Here is a 19,344-nt window from a genome sequence, read left to right on the forward strand (position 1 = left end):
GTTTTGATTGTCTGTTCTGAACTTTTTCTGGCAAACACTTTGAACATGTCCTTTCTTATGACAGTAAAAACAAATAGCTTGGCGTGACGGGCAATTGTCACGCGAATGTCTAGTTGCACACTGCGGGCATGATTTCACTGCATTTGCTTGCCTACGCGGCACACGTGTGTGAGAGCTAGGCCGCAGCTGCGCGGACGTGCGCGAGGGCTGTTTAGCGGTCCGTGCAGCGCGCCCGGCGGGCCGGTTAATGTGACACACAGCTGGCGAAGTTTCAAATGATTCCTGAGCAAAGTCAAGTGTGTCTTGCCTATCCAATATGTCTATCACTTGTTGAAGGGAGGGATTGACTAGTTTCAAAATCTGTTCCCGTATGCGAACATCAGAAACGTTCTGTGCTATGGCATCACGTACCATTGTATCTGAATAAGGAAGTCCACATTCACACTCAAACGCACAATCCCTTGTAAGGCCTTGCAAAGTTGCAACCCACTCCCTATTAGTCTTACCGGCCGTACGTTTTGTACGAAAGAACGTATACCTTTTTGCAACGACATTTACTGTTTCTTTGAAATAGGCATCTAACGCCGACAAAATTTCTTCGTAGAACAGAGTTGCTACGTCGCGCTGGGGAAACAATTTCACTATCACACGGTACGTTTGCACCCCTACACATGATGATAAGTGAGGCTGCCGCTCGTTACCTTGAATTCTGTAGGCGGCGAGATGAAATCCAAATTGGCGTGACCACTCCGTCCAGGTTTCGTTGGCGGCATCATACGGTCGAAATGGGGGTGCAACTGCATGTTGTGGCTGTGGTAGCGGTGAAGCGGCGGCCGCCGCATCGTGTTGCAGTGCACGTTGACCCTGGACGAGCTGTCCAAGGGCATCCAATAACGCCCGCGTCTGCTGATTCTGCAAGCGATAAAATTCGGACAGTACATCTGGAGAATGTGGCGAAGCCATGACACAAGCAAATTAATACAAACACTAAATCCTCTTTTAAGCCTCGTCGCCACTTGTTGTGTCGACAGAGGTGCCGACACAGTGTGTTTGAGGGGGCCGAAATGCACGCTATAAGTGCACGACGGATGGCGTGAGGTCTGAAACAAGATACGTAATGAATGCTATAAAGAAAAGTACGTAGCTGCGGAAATACTTAACTTTATTCCATCCTTGTGGTACATCGCTCTTGATGAATCAAGTGAGACTCTTAAGATACATGCAATGTTACAAATGGCGCCTTGCTAGGTTGTAGCCATGGACTTAGCTGAAGGCTATTCTAACTGTCTCTCGGAAAATGAGAGAAGGCTTCGTCAGTGTAGTCGCTAGCAACGTCGTCGTACAACTGGGGCGAGTGCTAGTACGTCTCTCGAGACCTGCCGTGTGGTGGCGCTCGGTCTGCGATCCTGACAGTGGCGACACGCGGGTCCGACATGTATTAATGGACCACGGCCGATTTAAGCTACCACCTAGCAAGTGTGGTGTCTGGCGGTGACACCACACATACATTAAGGCTATTCAGAAACTGTATGTATCTTGCATACAACTCTGGGTTATAGTGATTAAATAGATGTACCCAGTACATTAAGTGACCCAAACAAATCAGGAAGCCCTTCTTTTCTCACAAAAGCATTGAAAGGTTCATACATTTAGGTACTAGAGCATATTGAAATACACAGAAATGAGCAAGCTTATAGCATACCAAATTGACTTGTTGTGCATATACACTTATCTTCCATTTGCTGTTAACTCATTGTTTGAAATGTATGATTGGGTTACTAGGAGGAACAGTGACTAGAAGTGAGCTACAGCAATCTGCAGTCAGCATAACTAATTAAACGGCTGAGACATTCCTTGGCTTGTTGCCAGAATGTGTAAAACTATCACTTTCACTCCTCTTCACATGGCACATTGCCCTCTGGTATAAGGCTATTGTAAAACAGTGAGAAACCGCCCTAAGATTGTGTTAGTTACATAGTATGTGTTATAGAATGTCACATTTGGGTTAGTGCAGCTATATATTATGATGAGGGCAGCTGTAAATTTAATTGGAGATCTGTCAAAAGTATTAGGCAATAACGAGATGATAGTGATGTAAATTTCGAAACTCTGTTAACAAAACGATTTTATTGTATTTAGAGAATGGATTTTATTTTCTGGTTCGGTAGGACCGCCCCCCCCCCTCCATCTGCTGTGTGTGTGTGTGTGTGTGTGTGTGTGTGTGTGTTGTCCTCACGTGTGCCTCTGCGTGCCTGCCTTTTTCTTAATACCCTGATGTTGAGTTCCTGGTCATCATGTGTCACCAAAAATTATTTGTATACAGTAATCACAGTTCTTAGTATTATTCAGAAAACTATACATAATGATGGTCTTTTATAAGAAGTAAGGTGTACCGGTGACAAAACTGAGATATTCAAGTCTAATATAAAAAGTATTCCCCTGGTTATCATTTGAGTGAAACATTTAAAAATTTGAGGAAATGTGGACCTATGACCAGGACTATCTGGCTATTTTGGCTGGTGTAGCAAGGGATGTGAAATATGGGTCTCAAACTCATTGTTATATGTTTGGTGTACCTTGATACAAAAGAAATGACTGGGTAAAGGAACTATTTGTCATATCATAGTTTTGTGTGTCTATTTTTCAATCTGGAGCTGTGTCTTTACACTGTGACAAGTTGAATCAAGATTGATCATTTCAGTGGCAGTGAAAACAAGCAGTTTACTACAGACACATTTGTGTGCTCCATCATAAAATGTTGTGTACTATATTTGGCACAAAAGAATGAGGACTGATTCTGAAAATTTGTTTACTTACCAAATGCATTCAGTTGGTAGTGGTCCGTTGAAAATACGAACCGTTTGAATCATATTTGCCTGTTATTTTTTGTGTGATTGTACAGGAGTTCCACTGTCTCCACCATCTGATAGTAAACTGTTTGTCGTCTCTCACTGAGTTATCAATTTTGGTTAAACTTAATCACATTATATGGAGACTGTCAAATGTCAAAACCCAAGTTCTACGCTAGTAGTCATAACAAATAATTATTCAGTAATGTAAGTAGCGCAGTTTAATGCATGTACAGAAATAACTAGTAAACAACTAATACTTAAGGACTACAATTACAATTTATTTAAATAAAAGAAACCCCACATGTTTTATTAGTAGAACGCTTAGAAAGTGCAACAAGTTTTCTAAAGAGACTACCTGCAGGACACTTGTCTGACCTCTTCTGGACCACTGCTGTGTAGTATGTGACTCACATGTGATATGATTGATGGAGGACCCTGAAATAGTTCAAAGAAGGGCATCTTGTTTTGTATTATCGTGAAATAGGGGAGTGTGTGTCATGGATATGATACACAAGTTGAGCTGGTAGTCCTTAAAACAAAGTTGTTTTTTTTTTATTTATTTATTTTTTTATGTTGTCAAGAAATTTTAAATTTTAATCACCAACTTTCACCTCCAAATGCAAAAATATTTTGTTTACACTCACCCTCATACAGAGAAATGATCATCATAATAAAATAAGAAAAATCAGATTTAAGAGTTAGTTCCCAAGCGGTATTAGAGACTATAATGGTAGAGAAACAGCTTGAAGGTGAAGGTGGTTCAATGAACACACTGCCAGGCTCATAATGAGAATTGCATAGTAGTTATGTAGAGGTAAGTATGAACTGCAGCCGAAGCACAGAGCTTTATCTCTGTTATATTACATGTACGAGGTCTGTTCAAAAAATTTCAGAACATTTGTAATTTCGTGCCAATGATGAGTTGAAGCAAAATATGGTTGGTATCCCTGCACATGCCTGTGTTAAATATGTAACTACCAGAAGTTTCAGTGTTGTATGTCTGTTAGTTATTGTTCATTGCTGTATTGAATAGAATGTTGTGTTGTACTCTTTGCGAATTTTGAGATGGCAGAGCTAGAGGAGCATAGTGTCTGCATTAAATTTTGCGTGAAACTCGGAAAACTGTTACAAAAACACACCACATGATGCAGGAAGCCTATGGTGATAAGTGCTTAAGATTAGATTAGATTAATTATTCATTCCATAGATCCATAAAACAGGGAATCCTCCTGGGTGTGGAACATGTCAGATAAACGCATTACAAAAAATGTAGTTAGAAAAACTTGAGTTTCATTAATTTTAATGATCCTCAGTCAATAAACAGTAAAATTATGTACATGAATTAAATTTAAACTTCTAATATTTACAGGTTTAATACTTACATCTGCTTTCATTAAATCCACCATTCAGACATTTGCTAGTTTCTTGACTATTACAACCAAGTATTGTGAAAAACTGAAATAAAATTTTCAGTGATCCTCAGTTAAGAACAGTCAGATTATGTACAAGATTTAAACTTGAAATTCCACTATTTACAGGCTTAAGACTTACATCTGCTTTCCATACATCCATCATTCACACAGTAGGTAGTTACTTGGCTGTTACAACCAAGTATTGTCAAAAATTAAAGTATAATAAATTTTCATTAAAATGGTCTACTGCACTTGTTGAGAAACTCATTGATGGAATAGGAGGAGTTGGCCACCAAAAATTCTTTTAAATTATGTTTAAATTGTGCCTTGTCTGAAACTAAACTCTTAATGTTTGCTGGTAACTTATTGAAAATATGCTTTGAAAATATTCTGTACTTGGTGTTACAAATGTTTCACACGGTTTAAAAATGGGCGGACAGAAGTTAAAGATGACCCTCATTCAGGACACCCTTTGATGTCTACTGACGACGCTCATGTCAGTAACGTCAGTGAAATTGTGCATGCCTGTTGAAGACTGACTGTCCGAGAGATTGCAGAAGAACGTGGATCGTGTGATGAAATCCTGACGCAACATATTGGAATACATCGTGTTGCCACCAAGTTCATCCCATGCCTCACGAGTCAAGACCAGAAAAACCTTTACCTCACAATCTGTGAAGAGCCTTTGAATTGCACAAATGGGAACGAGATGTTCCGTAAGAGAATCATAACTGGTGATGGGACGTGGTTCTATGGTTGTGATGTTGAGGCCAAGGTTCAATCTTCACAAAGGTGGTGATACAATTCATGGCTCTTGCATCACAATGACACACCCACACATTCATCCCTGTTGGTGTGTGACTATTGAACAAAAAACAAAATCACTGTGCTGCCTCATCCTCTGTACTCTCCAAGCCTGGCCTCTGTAGACTTAATTTTTGTTTTTTATTTTTGTAATGTTTTTACTTCCAACATTGACAACACCATTGAAAGGACAAAGGTTTACAACTATAGATGAGATAAAAGAGAATTCGCAGATGGTGTGTCGTGCAATACAGCAAGCACCGTACTAAGACTTTCCGGAAGCGGAAATCGCTTTGGGAGCAGAGTATCAATTGTAGAGGAGAGTATTTTGAAGGAGACCAGGCACAATAAGTAAAAGGTAAGCTTAGAAAACTTTTATGGACAAAATTCAGGAATTTTTTGAACAGGCCTTGTATACGTAATGAAATTTCACAGCTAGTTATGGAAGATGGCCATTTGAATGGTGCTAACAGAGAGACAGCCAAGAACTTTACACATGTACAGAGCTCTTGCATGCATGCATATCTCTCTCACCCAACTGCAAGCTTCTCTCACCACCCTGCTATGTTGTCTAAATGGGAAAATTTGGAAACTGCGAATGTGCTGCCTTAGATGTTAATGCAGCCGCATAAGGAACAGTGAATAGCTTGCAAACGCATGTTGTATACACTCCATGAAATCCAGGAAAAACCCGGTAATATTTTCAACCAGGAGACAACTGTGAGAAACCCAGGAATTTTTTAGAATTCCAGGAATTTCTTGTTGTTTTTAGTTTTCAGTTAAATTTTTGTAGTTTTGTTTGCTAAGAACTGATACTCCAACAAAGAATTTTACTTTAGTCAGTCCGCTACTGCAATATAATACTGCAGAAATAAAACATAAAAGGGGGGAGGGGGAGAACTTAAGTTGCTTTTTACAGCAACAAAACAGTGCACACACAAGTGTCTGCCAACAGCAAAATGTGTCATAGGCTTTAGGATGAAGACTATGCAATACTTCACAACAACAAACTGTTTCCAGTGGGCATGACATCACAATGGTTTTCATTAGGTTTGTTTGAGCAGTTGCCAGCGGGCTTATGCGCATGCACAGTTGAGTCGCATATGACAAGTACCTTCTCCTGCTTCTGGCTACTTGAAGTGCAACTTTTAGCTGTATCCAAGGTAACTACACACGAACTGTATCAGCAGTAGCAACAAGCAGACAGATGCCACCCGGCCAAGCTGTCAGATTCGTGCATTCACAGAGCAGTCTGAATTGTAGTGGGATGAGGGGTAGTCTCCATGTGAACTGTGTTTACATTTAGTGATTTTGCTGTTTATTTTTGATTTACAGCTCTCAAGTCAAATGAAAACAAAACAGATTTTTGTGGCCGGGAGCTATAAAGTGAATTAAAATACATTCAAATAATTATTAGTTTCTGTTTTCTGATTTTATTTCATTTCCAGGTTTTTGGCAGTCAGGCATTAATTGCTTTGCAGAACAACGAAGTTATTTTTGCCGAATTGCTAAAAAGATTTGGCTTTAATTAATCTTTTCTGCAGAGGCAGTCGATTTATTTGAAACACTATTATCTAGTTTCAACTGTTGGCGGAATTTCAAGTGCACGTTGTTATCTTTTGGGACTTATGGCATTATGCCATAATAAAGAACTAAACATAAGAATGTAATACTGCATCCCGAAAACCACACTGGAAAGTTTAATATCAGCTTGTTGCCCACCTCTTCGTGAATCTGGACATAAGAATGCGCTCTTTAAGTCGAATTATGCAATTTAGTATGGTTTACAAAATTCTGATGCTCTTGGAGTATCCTCTGATGTCCATTCTCTGGGTCTCTCTGACAACTGCTGAAACGAATTCTAATAAGTTGTGGGAAAATATTGTGATTTGTGGTGTAAAAAGTGTTACTTTCAAAGTACATTTCATTTTATGCAGTACGAGTTATGTTACATGTGCGAACATGCTTTGAATTTCTTAAATCACAGAGCGTTTGATTCTCATTTATAGCTTAACACTCTGAGGGCCAGCCATTTAGCAGAATTTTGGGCCCAGAAGACGAGACATTTATGTCATTACTTAAAATTTTACTGTCACATTTATGTGATGTATCGAAGTGTAAAACACCCAAAAAAGACAAAAATTATAAGTGAAAGCTTAATTTTTTCTTGTAGCTGCACTATGTACATTAATTTAAACCATTAACTTTTCCTATTTGTGTGTTCGAGCTACTTAACAATGATGTTGCTATAGGCTGACATCGTCACATGTCCTATGCTCCGCTTCACTACATTTACATGCAACAAAATTGTTTTTCACTGTTGTGTGTGCATGTTAAGGTCTGAAGCACATTTGCTAGACAAGTTGTCTGCAGCACCTGGAAAACAGCAGATATAGTTTATGATTTAGTCAGCACAGTCGTTACTCGTCTTCAGTTAGACAAGGGCTAAAAAGCTTCAGTCTAATATTTCTACTTATCCTTCACTGGACAAAAAGCCACTCTGTCAGTATTAGCCGAAGTTTTTAAAAACAAGACGAAACCTGACAGCCTAAGCCCGTTTCAATACTGGCTGCATTTACATGGGAGTGAAAATTGATTGTGGAATTGGAAAACTGGCAACGAGAAGCAGATTTCCATAATCAATTTTGAAGTGTTTACATGACTGCCCAGTAAATTGTCATAATTCACGTTTTCTTTAACACCTGTGAGCTTTCAGAAACAATGGTGGTTTTTGTCAGAAGTAGTCTTTTCCACAATGTGATTTTCTTTTTAAATACATCCACTTTCCCATTATATCAGAAACAAGCTCCTTCTCATCTTATATTGCGCTACTAAGGGCAGTATGCAGTCAAGTCCATTTGAAATGAGGTCTGCAACCCATTCCAGATCTTCTAATTTTGGTTCCTACTTTTTTTTTTTCTCCAGAACTTCAAAAATAGTGGGTCTTAAATTGAAAAACCATTCCTGGCACGCTTCCTGGTGTAACCAATATCTTAAACAGTACTACATAATGTCTCCATGATCTTTATTCAGTTTCATGAAAAGCTGTTTAAACTGAAGTCGTAATAATTTGTGTGCTTCAGAACTACTTGTACCACCAATTTCATCATGCCTGCGAATGTAGCACAAAGAGCTCCTTGATATACATAACCATGAATCCCTTACGAATCATTTGTTAATAGTTGTATTTTGTTGCCCTTTCACCATGAGTTAAATTTTCAAATTCCTTGTTCATGTTTTATAACAGTTCTGTAGCAAATTAGTGCTGTGTGTCGATTATGGGACTGCATAGTATAGATTAAGTCTCATCATCCTTCTCTTCAGAAATGAAGCGTGATTCCCAGTTATTTTTAAAGGTTTGTGATGATGAATTACTAGACTGACTCTTTTTGTCAGTCCGTCACTGGAACTGTAAACTAATTTTATACAATGAGCAAATAGTGTACAATAAACGGCACTGACCCTATGATTGGTCCGAACTGAAGCAAGTTGTGCCAAACAAATAATGCCACACCAGATATCGGAAGAAACATTGCCACATTGCACTGCTAAATGAATGTACCAGGTAGTTCCAAGAATGGCGGTGCAAAAGCTGAAACATTCAGAGGTGTGCTAAGGCAAGCTGAGCTCTGGACAGCTGTTAGCAGGTGCGGCAGTTAAAAGTAATGAAGCTGATTGACCCCCCCCCCACCCCCCGCCTCCCTCTCACCTCCTGGGTTGATATCATTGACTGGTGTGGAGTACGTCTTGGTCTCAGCAGCAGATGAAGGCAGGATTCTCTGAGTGAGTTTCTTGGCCCTGTTTTGCTATGGCAAAGCACCATTTCTGGTCACTTAGATGATCAAGGTGCCTCAGCAGTGGGCTGTGGCAAGTGATAATTCCACTTACCATTGTGGCGGCCTGAGTTCTTCCACCATACTGTGTCGATACAATATTCCAGTCCTGGTAGCAGGTTTCCACAAGCACCTGTCTTAAATGCGTGGTTATGGGTTGTGCGGTCTGTGTTGGTGCAAAAATGACGTTACTTTCACCAGCAAGTAGTGGTTGCTCTTAAGACTGTATACAATATGTATGCTTTATGACAATCAGTGCTAAACGTTGTACTCCATTTTGTGCTGGACTGGACGAGAAGTGCATTAGGCAACAGTGGTATCAGGTGGCAAGAAGTTGTTTGTCTTACGTACCGTAAATTATAATTAAGATGGTAGATGGCTGCTGTACTTTTGCACACACTGTTGAGTGTCATACTTTCACCTGTAGTCTTTAGTGGAATTAATGTTGTGCTTTGATGGTAACCCCATTGTTATCTCTGGACAAATAGTATTTTGCACTAGTATTCCCATTCAGTGCGAAGGTCTTTTTCAGAGAATTACAACCTGTGAACTGTTGAAACGCGAAGACGTTTACTTCGCCATTGACTGTTTAAACTGACAAATTATATTTACTTTGCATAGTTTTTTCAGTCTTGCGATTTAAAGAAAGTTATGCGTTACTGTTTTTAGAATCCGTATGTTTCCTACAATTTCCTTTAACAAGGCTGAAATTTTCTTTTCCCTTACCGTGGGACATTAAACATTAATGGAAATATATCTTTTTTACCCCAGCAGTATTGTGTATCATTTGGTGCGGTTTATTTATTCTTTTTCTTTATATCCCATAAGGAACATAATCTGTAGTAGTGTTATTTTTTTCTCATTTACTCTTCTTGAGAAACATACAAAATAAAAATGAATACTAGAAAGCAAATAGTGTGCATAGCACACCAACAATCATGGGGCACATTCATAAATGACAGAACACAACTTACACGGTAGACATCAATGTCCATTCAAAGTCATGAAAGCTTTGAACCAAGAAGGAAGGGGCATTTCACTGAAAATTGTGCCTAATGAACAATGGGTAAATCATTACATGGTCTTACGGTATCCCCATAGGACTGAAAATTACACTGAAGGAATGATACGATAAATCCAATTACTATGGAGGAACTACAAGAAGTTTTGAAATGTATGGATAACAGAAAAGCCTCCATAATGCATGAAATAAATGTCAAATTACTTGAATATAGAGGCATATCATTAGCTAAATGTCTTTCAATGTTAGTAAGTGAATCCTGGAGGATTTGCAAGATCCCAGGCCATTGATATACGGCAGACGTAATCTCTCTCTTCCAGAAATTGAAATCCGATGACTATTAAAACTGTCATGACATCAGTCTTTTAGAAACTGGCTTACAAAGTATATTCAAAGATGTCATTACGTCAAGTTGAACAAATATATTTCTAGGATGACACAATACATGTAAGTCGCGGATCAAGTAAACAAAGTAAGATGTTTGTACACTGTCACAGTCAAATCAGCACTCAGTCCAAGTCTCACGGCCACTGGCTGGCTGCCCGCTTAGTTGGCGCGGCTGTTGTATGGCTGGCAGACAACACCACATGTAGAGGACGCGCGTAACTGCGTGGTGGCACTTTGAAAGATCGGCGAGTCACAACACTTTCCCCCCCCCCTTGAATTTTTTGCACTGGTCTTGATGTAGAGATTCCGAGATCCCGAGCGTCAGGTAGAGCCGGATGTGGTGTAGCGGCATTCGGAACAGGCGTTGCCGGCACACGAGGTCGAAGCTGGTCCGAATGACGCACTGCAACACCTATGTCCATCTGGATTTCATACAGGCGTCGGCCACGGTGTCGTTAGATGTGGCCAGGACTCCATTTTGGCCGCCTGCCATATCCCCGTACCCATGCAAGGTCACCGGCTGTGAACCGGACAAGCGAAGGCATTCGCGGCCGTGAAGTGGAAGGCCGCAGAAGATGAAGTAGCGTGCGGGGCTGTCGGCCATGTAAGAGCTCGGCCGGGCTGTGGTCGCCAGTGGGGGTGAAACGGTAAGAAGCCAGAAAGTGGAGAAGCGCATCATCAGCAGCAGAAGAAGTCAGGACTTCCTCATCTGAGTCTTAAATGTGCGGACCAGTCATTCAGCCTCACCGTTTGACTGTGGATGGAACGGAAGGGCCGTGACATGCATGGTGCGGTGACGGGTACAAAAATCCGCAAAATCGGAAGAGGCAGATTGTGGACCATTATTAGTAACAAGAGTAGAGGGAAGGCCTTCCAAAGAGAAAATGCGAGCTAGAGCATTGGTGGTTGACACGGTGGTAGGCGACGTGCAACGGACAATGAAAGGAAAGTTAGAGTAGGCGTCAATAACGAGAAGCCTTATAAGTACCTCAAAAAGGTCCCGCGAAGTCAGCATGAATACGCTCCCAGGGCTTCTCAGGCGAAGGCCACGGTGACAAAGATGACTTCGGGGCGGCGGCCTGTGACACACAAGGGCCACAAGCAGTGACCATGTGTGCGATTTCAGAGTCGATGCCGGGCCAGTACACATGACGGCGCGCCAGAGATTTTGTGTGAGAGACACCCCAGTGCCCTTGGTGCAAGACTGAAGCACGCAAAGACGCAGGTACCACAACACGCGGCAAACCATTGTCAGTGGAAAGGAGGATAACACCATCCCTAGGTGCGAGGCGGTAACGCAAAGCGTAGTAGTTCCGCTACGGATCAGAAGTCTTAGCAGACGGACGATCTGGCCAAACCTTCTGAATACAGCGTAAAACACGGGAGAGGTTAGGATCAGAACCCGTAGCAGCCGCCAGCCGGTCGCCGGTGATGGGGAACCCGTCCACAACCCGCTGCTCGGCAACATCCAGGTGGGAACACAAAAGTTCGTCCCTATCGAATGCCAGATCAGGACCCATGGGAAGGCGAGACAGTGCATCAGCATTCGCATGTTGAGCCGTCGGCTGGAAATGAATCTCATAATTGAAACGAGACAAATAAAGAGCCCAACGCTGGAGGCGGTGTGCAGCCTTGTCGGAAAGTGACGTTGATGGATGAAACAAGGAAACGAGTGGTTTGTGGTCCGTAACAAGATGAAATTTGGATCCATAGAGAAAAACACCAAACTTATGAAGAGCATAAATAATGGCCAAAGCTTCTTTTTCAATTTGAGAATATTTTCGTGGGGCATTCGTGAGCGTTTTGGAGGCAGGAGCAATGGGTTGTTCAGAACCGTCAGAGAAACGGTGGGCAAGGACCGCACCAACCTCGTATTGAGAGGCGTCTGTGGCAAGAACAAGATGTTGGCCAGGTCGATAAGTAGCCAGGCACGGGGCCTATTTCAGCATAGTCTTCAATTTCTGGAAAGCCGCATCGCATGACGCGGACCAGTGAAAGGACACGTTTTTATGCAACAGGCGATGCAACGGCTGAGCCACCGAAGCTGCAGACGGTAAAAAAACCTGTGATAGTGTGCTATTTTCCCCAAGAAGGCCTGCAGTTCCTTAACAGGTGTAGGGCGAGGAAGGACATCGATCGCAGCGACAGTTTGTTGAAGTGGACGAATACCATCCCAAGAGAGTTGAAACCCCAAGTACGTGATAGATGCCTGAAAAAATTTTGATTTCTGAAGATTACACTTAAGACCGGCAGTCTGTAAGACATGGAGAAGTGTGCGGAGAATCTGAAGATGTTCTTCAGTGGTGGAGCCAGTGACAACAATGTCGTCCATGTAATTGATACACCCAGGGACAGGGAGCAATAATTGTTCCAAGAATCACTGAAAGAGAGCAGGGGCGCTGGCGACCCCGAATGGCAAATATTTGGTAGTGATAGAGGCCAAAAGGCGTGTTAAGGACCAGGAACTGCCGGGAAGCAGCATCGAGAGGAAGTTGATGATAAGCTTCTGACAGGTCAAGTTTAGAATAATACTGGCCTCCAGCAAGTTTAGTGAACAGTTCTTCAGGTCGGGGCATAGGGTAACTGTCGATGAGGCATTGAGCACTTACAGTGGCTTTGAAATCGCCACAGAGACGAATATCACCATTGGGCATAGCAACGACAACGACAGGAGAGGACCACTAACTGGAAGTGACAGGAAGCAAGACCCCTGAAGCAGTGAGACGATCCAGCTCCCGTTTGACCCGATCGCGAAGGGCCATAGGAATGGGCCAAGCCCTAAAAAACTTAGGCTGAGCAGTGGGTTTGAGTGTGATATGAGCTTCAAAGTTGTTTGCACGGCCTAACCCAGGAGAGATAAGGGACGAAAATGTCATCGACAAGGAATCCAATTGAGCATAAGGAATAGCATCAGAGACGATATTGACAGAGTCATCTATGGAGAACCCAAAAACGCGAAAGGCATTGAAACCAAAAAGATTCTCTGTGGTACTCTGGTTGACCACAAATATGGGAACAGTGCGAACGACGGATTTGTAAGATACCTCAGCATTAAATTGTCCCAAGAAAGAAATCTTCTGTTTATTGTACGTCCGTAATTGCAGAGTGACAGGTGATAGGATTGGAGAACCCAACTGAAGATACGTCTGAGAATTAATGATAGTGGCAGCAGAACCAGTATCCACCTGCATGTGAACATCCCGACCAAGGATTTGGACAGTGAGGAATAACTTCCCTGAAAGGGAAGAAGTACCATTGACAGACAACACAAAAGCGGAATCAGCATAGCGTTCATGAACGTCAAGTATGCGGTCAGATTTGCAAACGAATGACACATGACCCTTCTTTTTGCATTTGTGACACACGGCCCAATGTTGTGGACAATATTCTCGTGAATGTTGCGTAAAAAACTGCGGACACGAAGGAAGTTGCCGTGGGTTTTGCTGCAGTTTCTTAGCGGTTTGTTTACGGTTAGGCCGAGACTGCGCTTGGGAGCGGACTGCGGCCACGTCGGCCGGCAGGGAGACGCCGCACGCTTCGTCAACAATGCACAGAGGTTGTACTTCCCCCGATGTCACCCCACGCCCCTATTTGCGCCCCAGCGGTGCGAGAAATTTCAAAAGACTGAGTGATGGATAGGACTTCGTCTAGAGTTGCATTTGCCAACTGAAGGGCACGTTGCCTAACTTCTTTGTCGGGCGCCGACCGGATAATAGCATCCCGTACCATGGATTCTTTGTGAACGTCAGTAACAAATTGACACTTTCGACTGAGTTCAGCAGCCAAGTGCGATAGGATTGGTTTGGTTGTTTTTGACAATGATAGAAGGCAACACGAGAGGCTACCACATGCGTATGCTTTTGAAAATATACGGACAGAAATGAGCACATTTCAGCAAAGGACAAAGACACAGGATCTTTGAAAGGAGCCAATTGCGACAACAACCGATACATTAGAGGTGAAATCCATGAAAGGAACAGAGACTTACATGTTTGGTCGTCCATGACATGAAATGCCAAGAAGTTCTGTCGAAGACGTTTTTCGTAATCGGACCATTCTTCTGCTGTCTCGTCGTAAGGAGGAAAAGGAAAAGGAGGTAGAGACAACGACGAGACGCATTGGAAGCCGCGACGAAATCACGAATCACAGATGTGAGAAGCATTTGCTGTTCAATGAGACCTTGCAATAGTTGCTCTAAAGTAGCCTGTGGGTCAACGATGAAAAAATAAAATTCACTACCTCGCCGCCAATTGTTATAACGTCAAGTTGAACAAATATATTTCTAGGACAACACAATACATGTAAGTCACGGATCAAGTAAACAAAGTAAGACGTGTGTACACTGTCACAGTTAAATCAGCACTCAGTCCAAGTCTAGCGGCCGCTGGCTGCCTGGCCGCTTAGGTGGCGCAGCTGCTGTATGGCTGGCAGACAACGCCGCATGTAGAGGACACGCGTAACTGCGTGGCGGCACTTTGAAAGATCAGCGAGTCACAACAAAAGATTATCAATAACTACATAAAAAGTATTGTAGAAGCTATCATTTCTTAGAAACAAAATGGGTTTAGATCAGGTCATTCATGCATGGATAATGTATCTGGAAGGGCATTAAAATGGTCAAAACCTTTATAACAATGCCAACCCCATAGGGAAATGGAAAAAATCAAGTGAGAAGGAGATTTTTTGTTAATGGAATTGCAAACAAAGAAATTAGGATAGTTAGGATAAAGACTGTTGAATACAGCACTGTGCTTCTGTTTGCAGGTGATATTGTTATTCTTCAAAAAAATGATGATTACCACCAAAGATCAGTATACAATCTGAACAAAATATGCAAGGAATCTTTTTCTAGTAATACAACAAAAATAATAACATTCTTAGGAAAATATTCACTTAGATCAAAAATTGTTTTAGATATTTCAGTTGTAGACCAAGTCCCTTGAATCTCTTATTTAGGCTGTAATGTAAGTTTTCATTTTCAGTCTGATATTAAAAATAAGATGCACATCTTCCAACTTGTCTGTGGTACAATTAGAAGAATTCTGGGCCATAAAAGTACGAAAAGAGACCACCATGAAAATCTGTAAAATGATGGCAGAAAAGCCGAATGGGAAAAGAAATATTGAAAGCCCACAGAAAATATGGAAATGGTTTTATTTGTGAGTTTGGAACAGGCAATAGCCTAATCCTTGGAAGGAGGGCAGTGACGATCTTACAAATCCGTACAACAGCACTGGTAACTGTTTCTGAAAATATTTTAAAACTTTCCATGAATCCAGGCAAATATGCGTATCACAGTTTACTGTGTTGTATTACGTTCTCAGGCTTTGTATGAGAATCATGGTAGTGAACCCAAAATTCAGGAAATATTCATTAGCTTGTGTAGCATTTCAGGCATGTATTTCACTTCAATTTCAAGCTAGTAAATCAGTATTACAATTTGTGACTGTTCAGAATTTCATTTTCCAATGCAGAGCTGGTGCACAGCTCATAGTCAGAGTTGTAGATTCTTTTCAATGTGTGACATATATGTGAACTTTCCAGGCAGGTTAAAACTGTGATATATGGACATGTGAACCTTGAAATGTGCTTTCATGTGCAAAGTTTTTAAAGTTTACAGATGTGGGTTCAAGAAAACAATTTTAATGTGTCTAGAAAGTTTTTACATTGCATACATTGCTGGAAAAAAATCTCTGATTTCGAACAAAATGTGATACACAGTTTTAATAAAAATGTTTTTGTGTTGTGAACACAATGAACAGGACTTCATGTGACATGACCACTTAAAAATTAATAAAGTGATTTGACTTAAGTTATTTACAGTACATGACTGGTTTAGTCCATGGTGTAATTTTGCCTTACTACTTAAGTTGCTTTACATATAAATTGTACCATTCAACTTACTTTTTGATCTCAGATTATTTTTCATTGATATAAAGTAAATCAGTTATTCCTTCTTACCCATCAAGTGACTTTGTTTTACAGAGTGTGTATTAAATACATGAAATCTGTTTTTGTTACTCTAAAGGTTATTGTGTGGGCTGCCACCCAGAAGTGAACATCTATTAACACTGTGTGTGATTCTGTTACAGATTTTACACTTGCTACCACGTACGTGAAAGATAATGAAAAAAAGTATCTGAATAAATATCCTATGGAATTTGGAGGAAGACTTGGTACTTTGTTGCTGATTTTATTACTGCCTTTATATGTCTTGAGTTTGTTTAGTTTTAATTTGGTAAGTACTACATATAAATGTAGTAAGCAGTATATTCTCTCTTATCAGAAGTCATCTTCCCTTGATCTATGTGCTATTGTACAGCATAAGACATAAAGATAAATGTTCTGAAACCTTTGGTTACTGAAACTGAATCCTTAAAAGTCCTGTTTTGCAGCCAACAGTTTGAAAAAGACATAGTTAAAGATCACACTGCTAATACTCTATGGTTATGTTAATGAATCTTAATTTTTTCTCCTACAAGGTAGCAGCTCTGCAGGACTCATCAGTTTTTTATTTTTTATTTTAATGCATAATTGAGTTATTCGTTAGCAGTGAACTTTGAATGCATGTAAATTTGGTAGCCGGCCGAAATGGCCGAGCGGTTCTAGGCGCTACAGTCTGGAACTGCGCGACCGCTACGGTCGCAGGTTCGAATCCTGCCTCGGGCATGGATGTGTGTGTTGTCCTTAGGTTAGTTAGGTTTAGGTAGTTCTAAGTTCTAGGGGACTGATGACCTCAGCAGTTAAGTCCCATAGTGCTCAGTGCCATTTTGTAAATTTGATAATTATTGTTTCCTTGTTGATCAGTCAAGGAAATTTCATGAGTTTCAATTCAATGCCATACAACAAAAGTCTGCCTGCATACCATATGGAAATGTCAACTTAATATGGGGTACAAAGGTGTCTATGTCACAAGAGCGCAAAGGTTAATTTGGTATGAGAAAACTGCTATTTGCAGTTTGAAGCATGGAAAAAGGTTATTTGTGCTTATTGGTGAAAGTGTGTCATAAAGCATTTCTGGGGGTTGGGGTGGACAATAGGTCACACTTGGCAACAGAAATTGTGCTATTCTCATGGAATAATATTTGCGTGGAAATGAATTGGATCCCAAATATATCACCCTCATTATTTTCCACCTCCCTCTCATTCAGGGATTTGCTGGTAGATCATATGCACTCCGTTCATCTACAGCACCCTACAGGTGACAAATGCACCACACCATTAGTTCTGAAATGAATCAGTGTGGTTTGATTGGCTTGATAAACACTTCTTGGTTATGAGAGTACTTGCTTGATTCTCAAGATCATTGGGCCTGAGTGATGTTGAGCACACTTCTTGGAATACTGCCTTGTGTTCATACTGGATCATTTTCTCTTAGTTGTGAGTTGAAGGGTGATGGTGATGGATGATTGTGGTTTCCTGCTATTTCCACTGTGTAATGGTGTTTGTGTCAGAAAGGGTCTCCCTTGTCATCAAAGTAAAATGGGGACAGCATATTGCTAGGGACTTGTGCTGTTGCCAGTTTATGTTGCTTAATTACTACGTACATAATTTGCTAATGTCCAATGAGAACTTAATTTCAGATGCTAATAGTTAATTTCCTCATAATGACAGTCAGGTGACATCTGTTTAACAGATTCCGTAGAAATTGGTCTATTGTGTAATATCATTAATGTAATCTGTGGTGAAGAGAAAGCTAAGTTTTGAGGCCTGGGGAGTACCATTACATATTATTTTACTGTTAGACCGCAAACTCAAAATCATGGTATCATATGTTTGAAGAGTCTTTTTGTACCATGCTCATAATTTGTTAATTGTGTATATAGAATATGCATCAGTATGTTTGTGATATTGTGTCATTTCAGTTGGGATAAGAGATATCCATGGCTTATTGGAAACATGGTTACTATTGGAGTTGTCTAAAAGCTGTTAATTTTGTGAAGGTAAAATACACAAACTCTAAATAATTTTTTTCCCGTTTTGAAGTGAACATTCATATGTGATAACAGGCCCAAAGATTTCTTTGAAGGTGGAGGTGCCATTTGTTAAAGCATTGTTCTCATTCCTCTTTTAATTCGATGCTTTGCTTATTTTCTTTTCTAATGTACAGTGGTGTGCAAAATTTAAGGACAAAAGTAACTTTCACATGCTGTATCACTGCCAAGTAACATAGCTTGATGAAGCTTGGGCTGTATATAGAAAGAACTGACATTGGATAGTACCCAATGAGACGAACAGAAATGACAGTTTTATTCAAGAGAATAATTACGCTGATGTCAGTGCGAGTTATGTACTGTGTAGAGTGTACCATTCCTCCACCAGCATGGTTGACAACTGCTGGATGGTTATTGATGCCAGTGGAAATGATGCAATGCATCATCCCACTTTTGCTCAATGTTATTAAAGTTCAGGAGGAGGGAGGCCAGGCCAGTACATTTGCCATGAATATCCTCTCATTCCTAGAGCTGCTTCCACCTGCACAGTTTGATGTGATTGCTCATTGTCATCCATAAAAATGAAGTCATAGATGAATGCACCTATGAAAAGAAGTACATGGGGAAGAAGTACAGTGTCACAATGAAGTTTACTGGTGAGTATACCATGTTCAAAGATATGGAGGTCAGTACACTCATGTAACATTTCCCTCCACCACACCATAACATCTGGACCACCACAACAATCATGCTCGACAGTGTTCCTGGGTGCATTACATGCCCTCATATGACAAGAGTTGAGAATACATAATGCACCCAGGAAAACTGTCAAACATGATCGTTTTGGTGGTCCAGGTGTTACAGTATGGGGAGACATAAAGTTCCACAAGCATACTGATGTTCAAATCTTTGAACATGGTACACCTACAGAGCTGTGTTATTGTGACACTGTACACCTTTCCCACATGCATCTTTCCAGGCTACATTTCATCCGGACTTCCATTTTTATCAATGACAATGTGCGACCACATCGAACTGTGCAGGTGGAAGAGAGGATATTCGGTGAATGGACTGGACTGCCTGTTCCCCCCGACATAAATC

General features: G+C 40.9%; 1 protein-coding gene across 11 annotated transcripts in view; it reads left to right on the top strand.

Annotated features, from left to right (window-relative positions):
* The window catches only part of LOC126248194 (delta(14)-sterol reductase LBR-like), a 382,264-nt gene that overhangs the window by 311,222 nt on the left and 51,698 nt on the right, over nt 1-19,344 (top strand). For all 11 annotated transcript variants that reach the window (XM_049948977.1, XM_049948978.1, XM_049948976.1 and 8 more), the window contains one exon: nt 16,402-16,547. In XM_049948977.1, coding sequence (XP_049804934.1) covers nt 16,402-16,547 — 146 coding nt within the window. The remainder of the gene's footprint in view (nt 1-16,401; nt 16,548-19,344) is intronic.

This window comes from Schistocerca nitens, chromosome 3 (assembly GCF_023898315.1).
Source record: "Schistocerca nitens isolate TAMUIC-IGC-003100 chromosome 3, iqSchNite1.1, whole genome shotgun sequence".
Lineage (NCBI taxonomy): Eukaryota > Metazoa > Arthropoda > Insecta > Orthoptera > Acrididae > Schistocerca > Schistocerca nitens.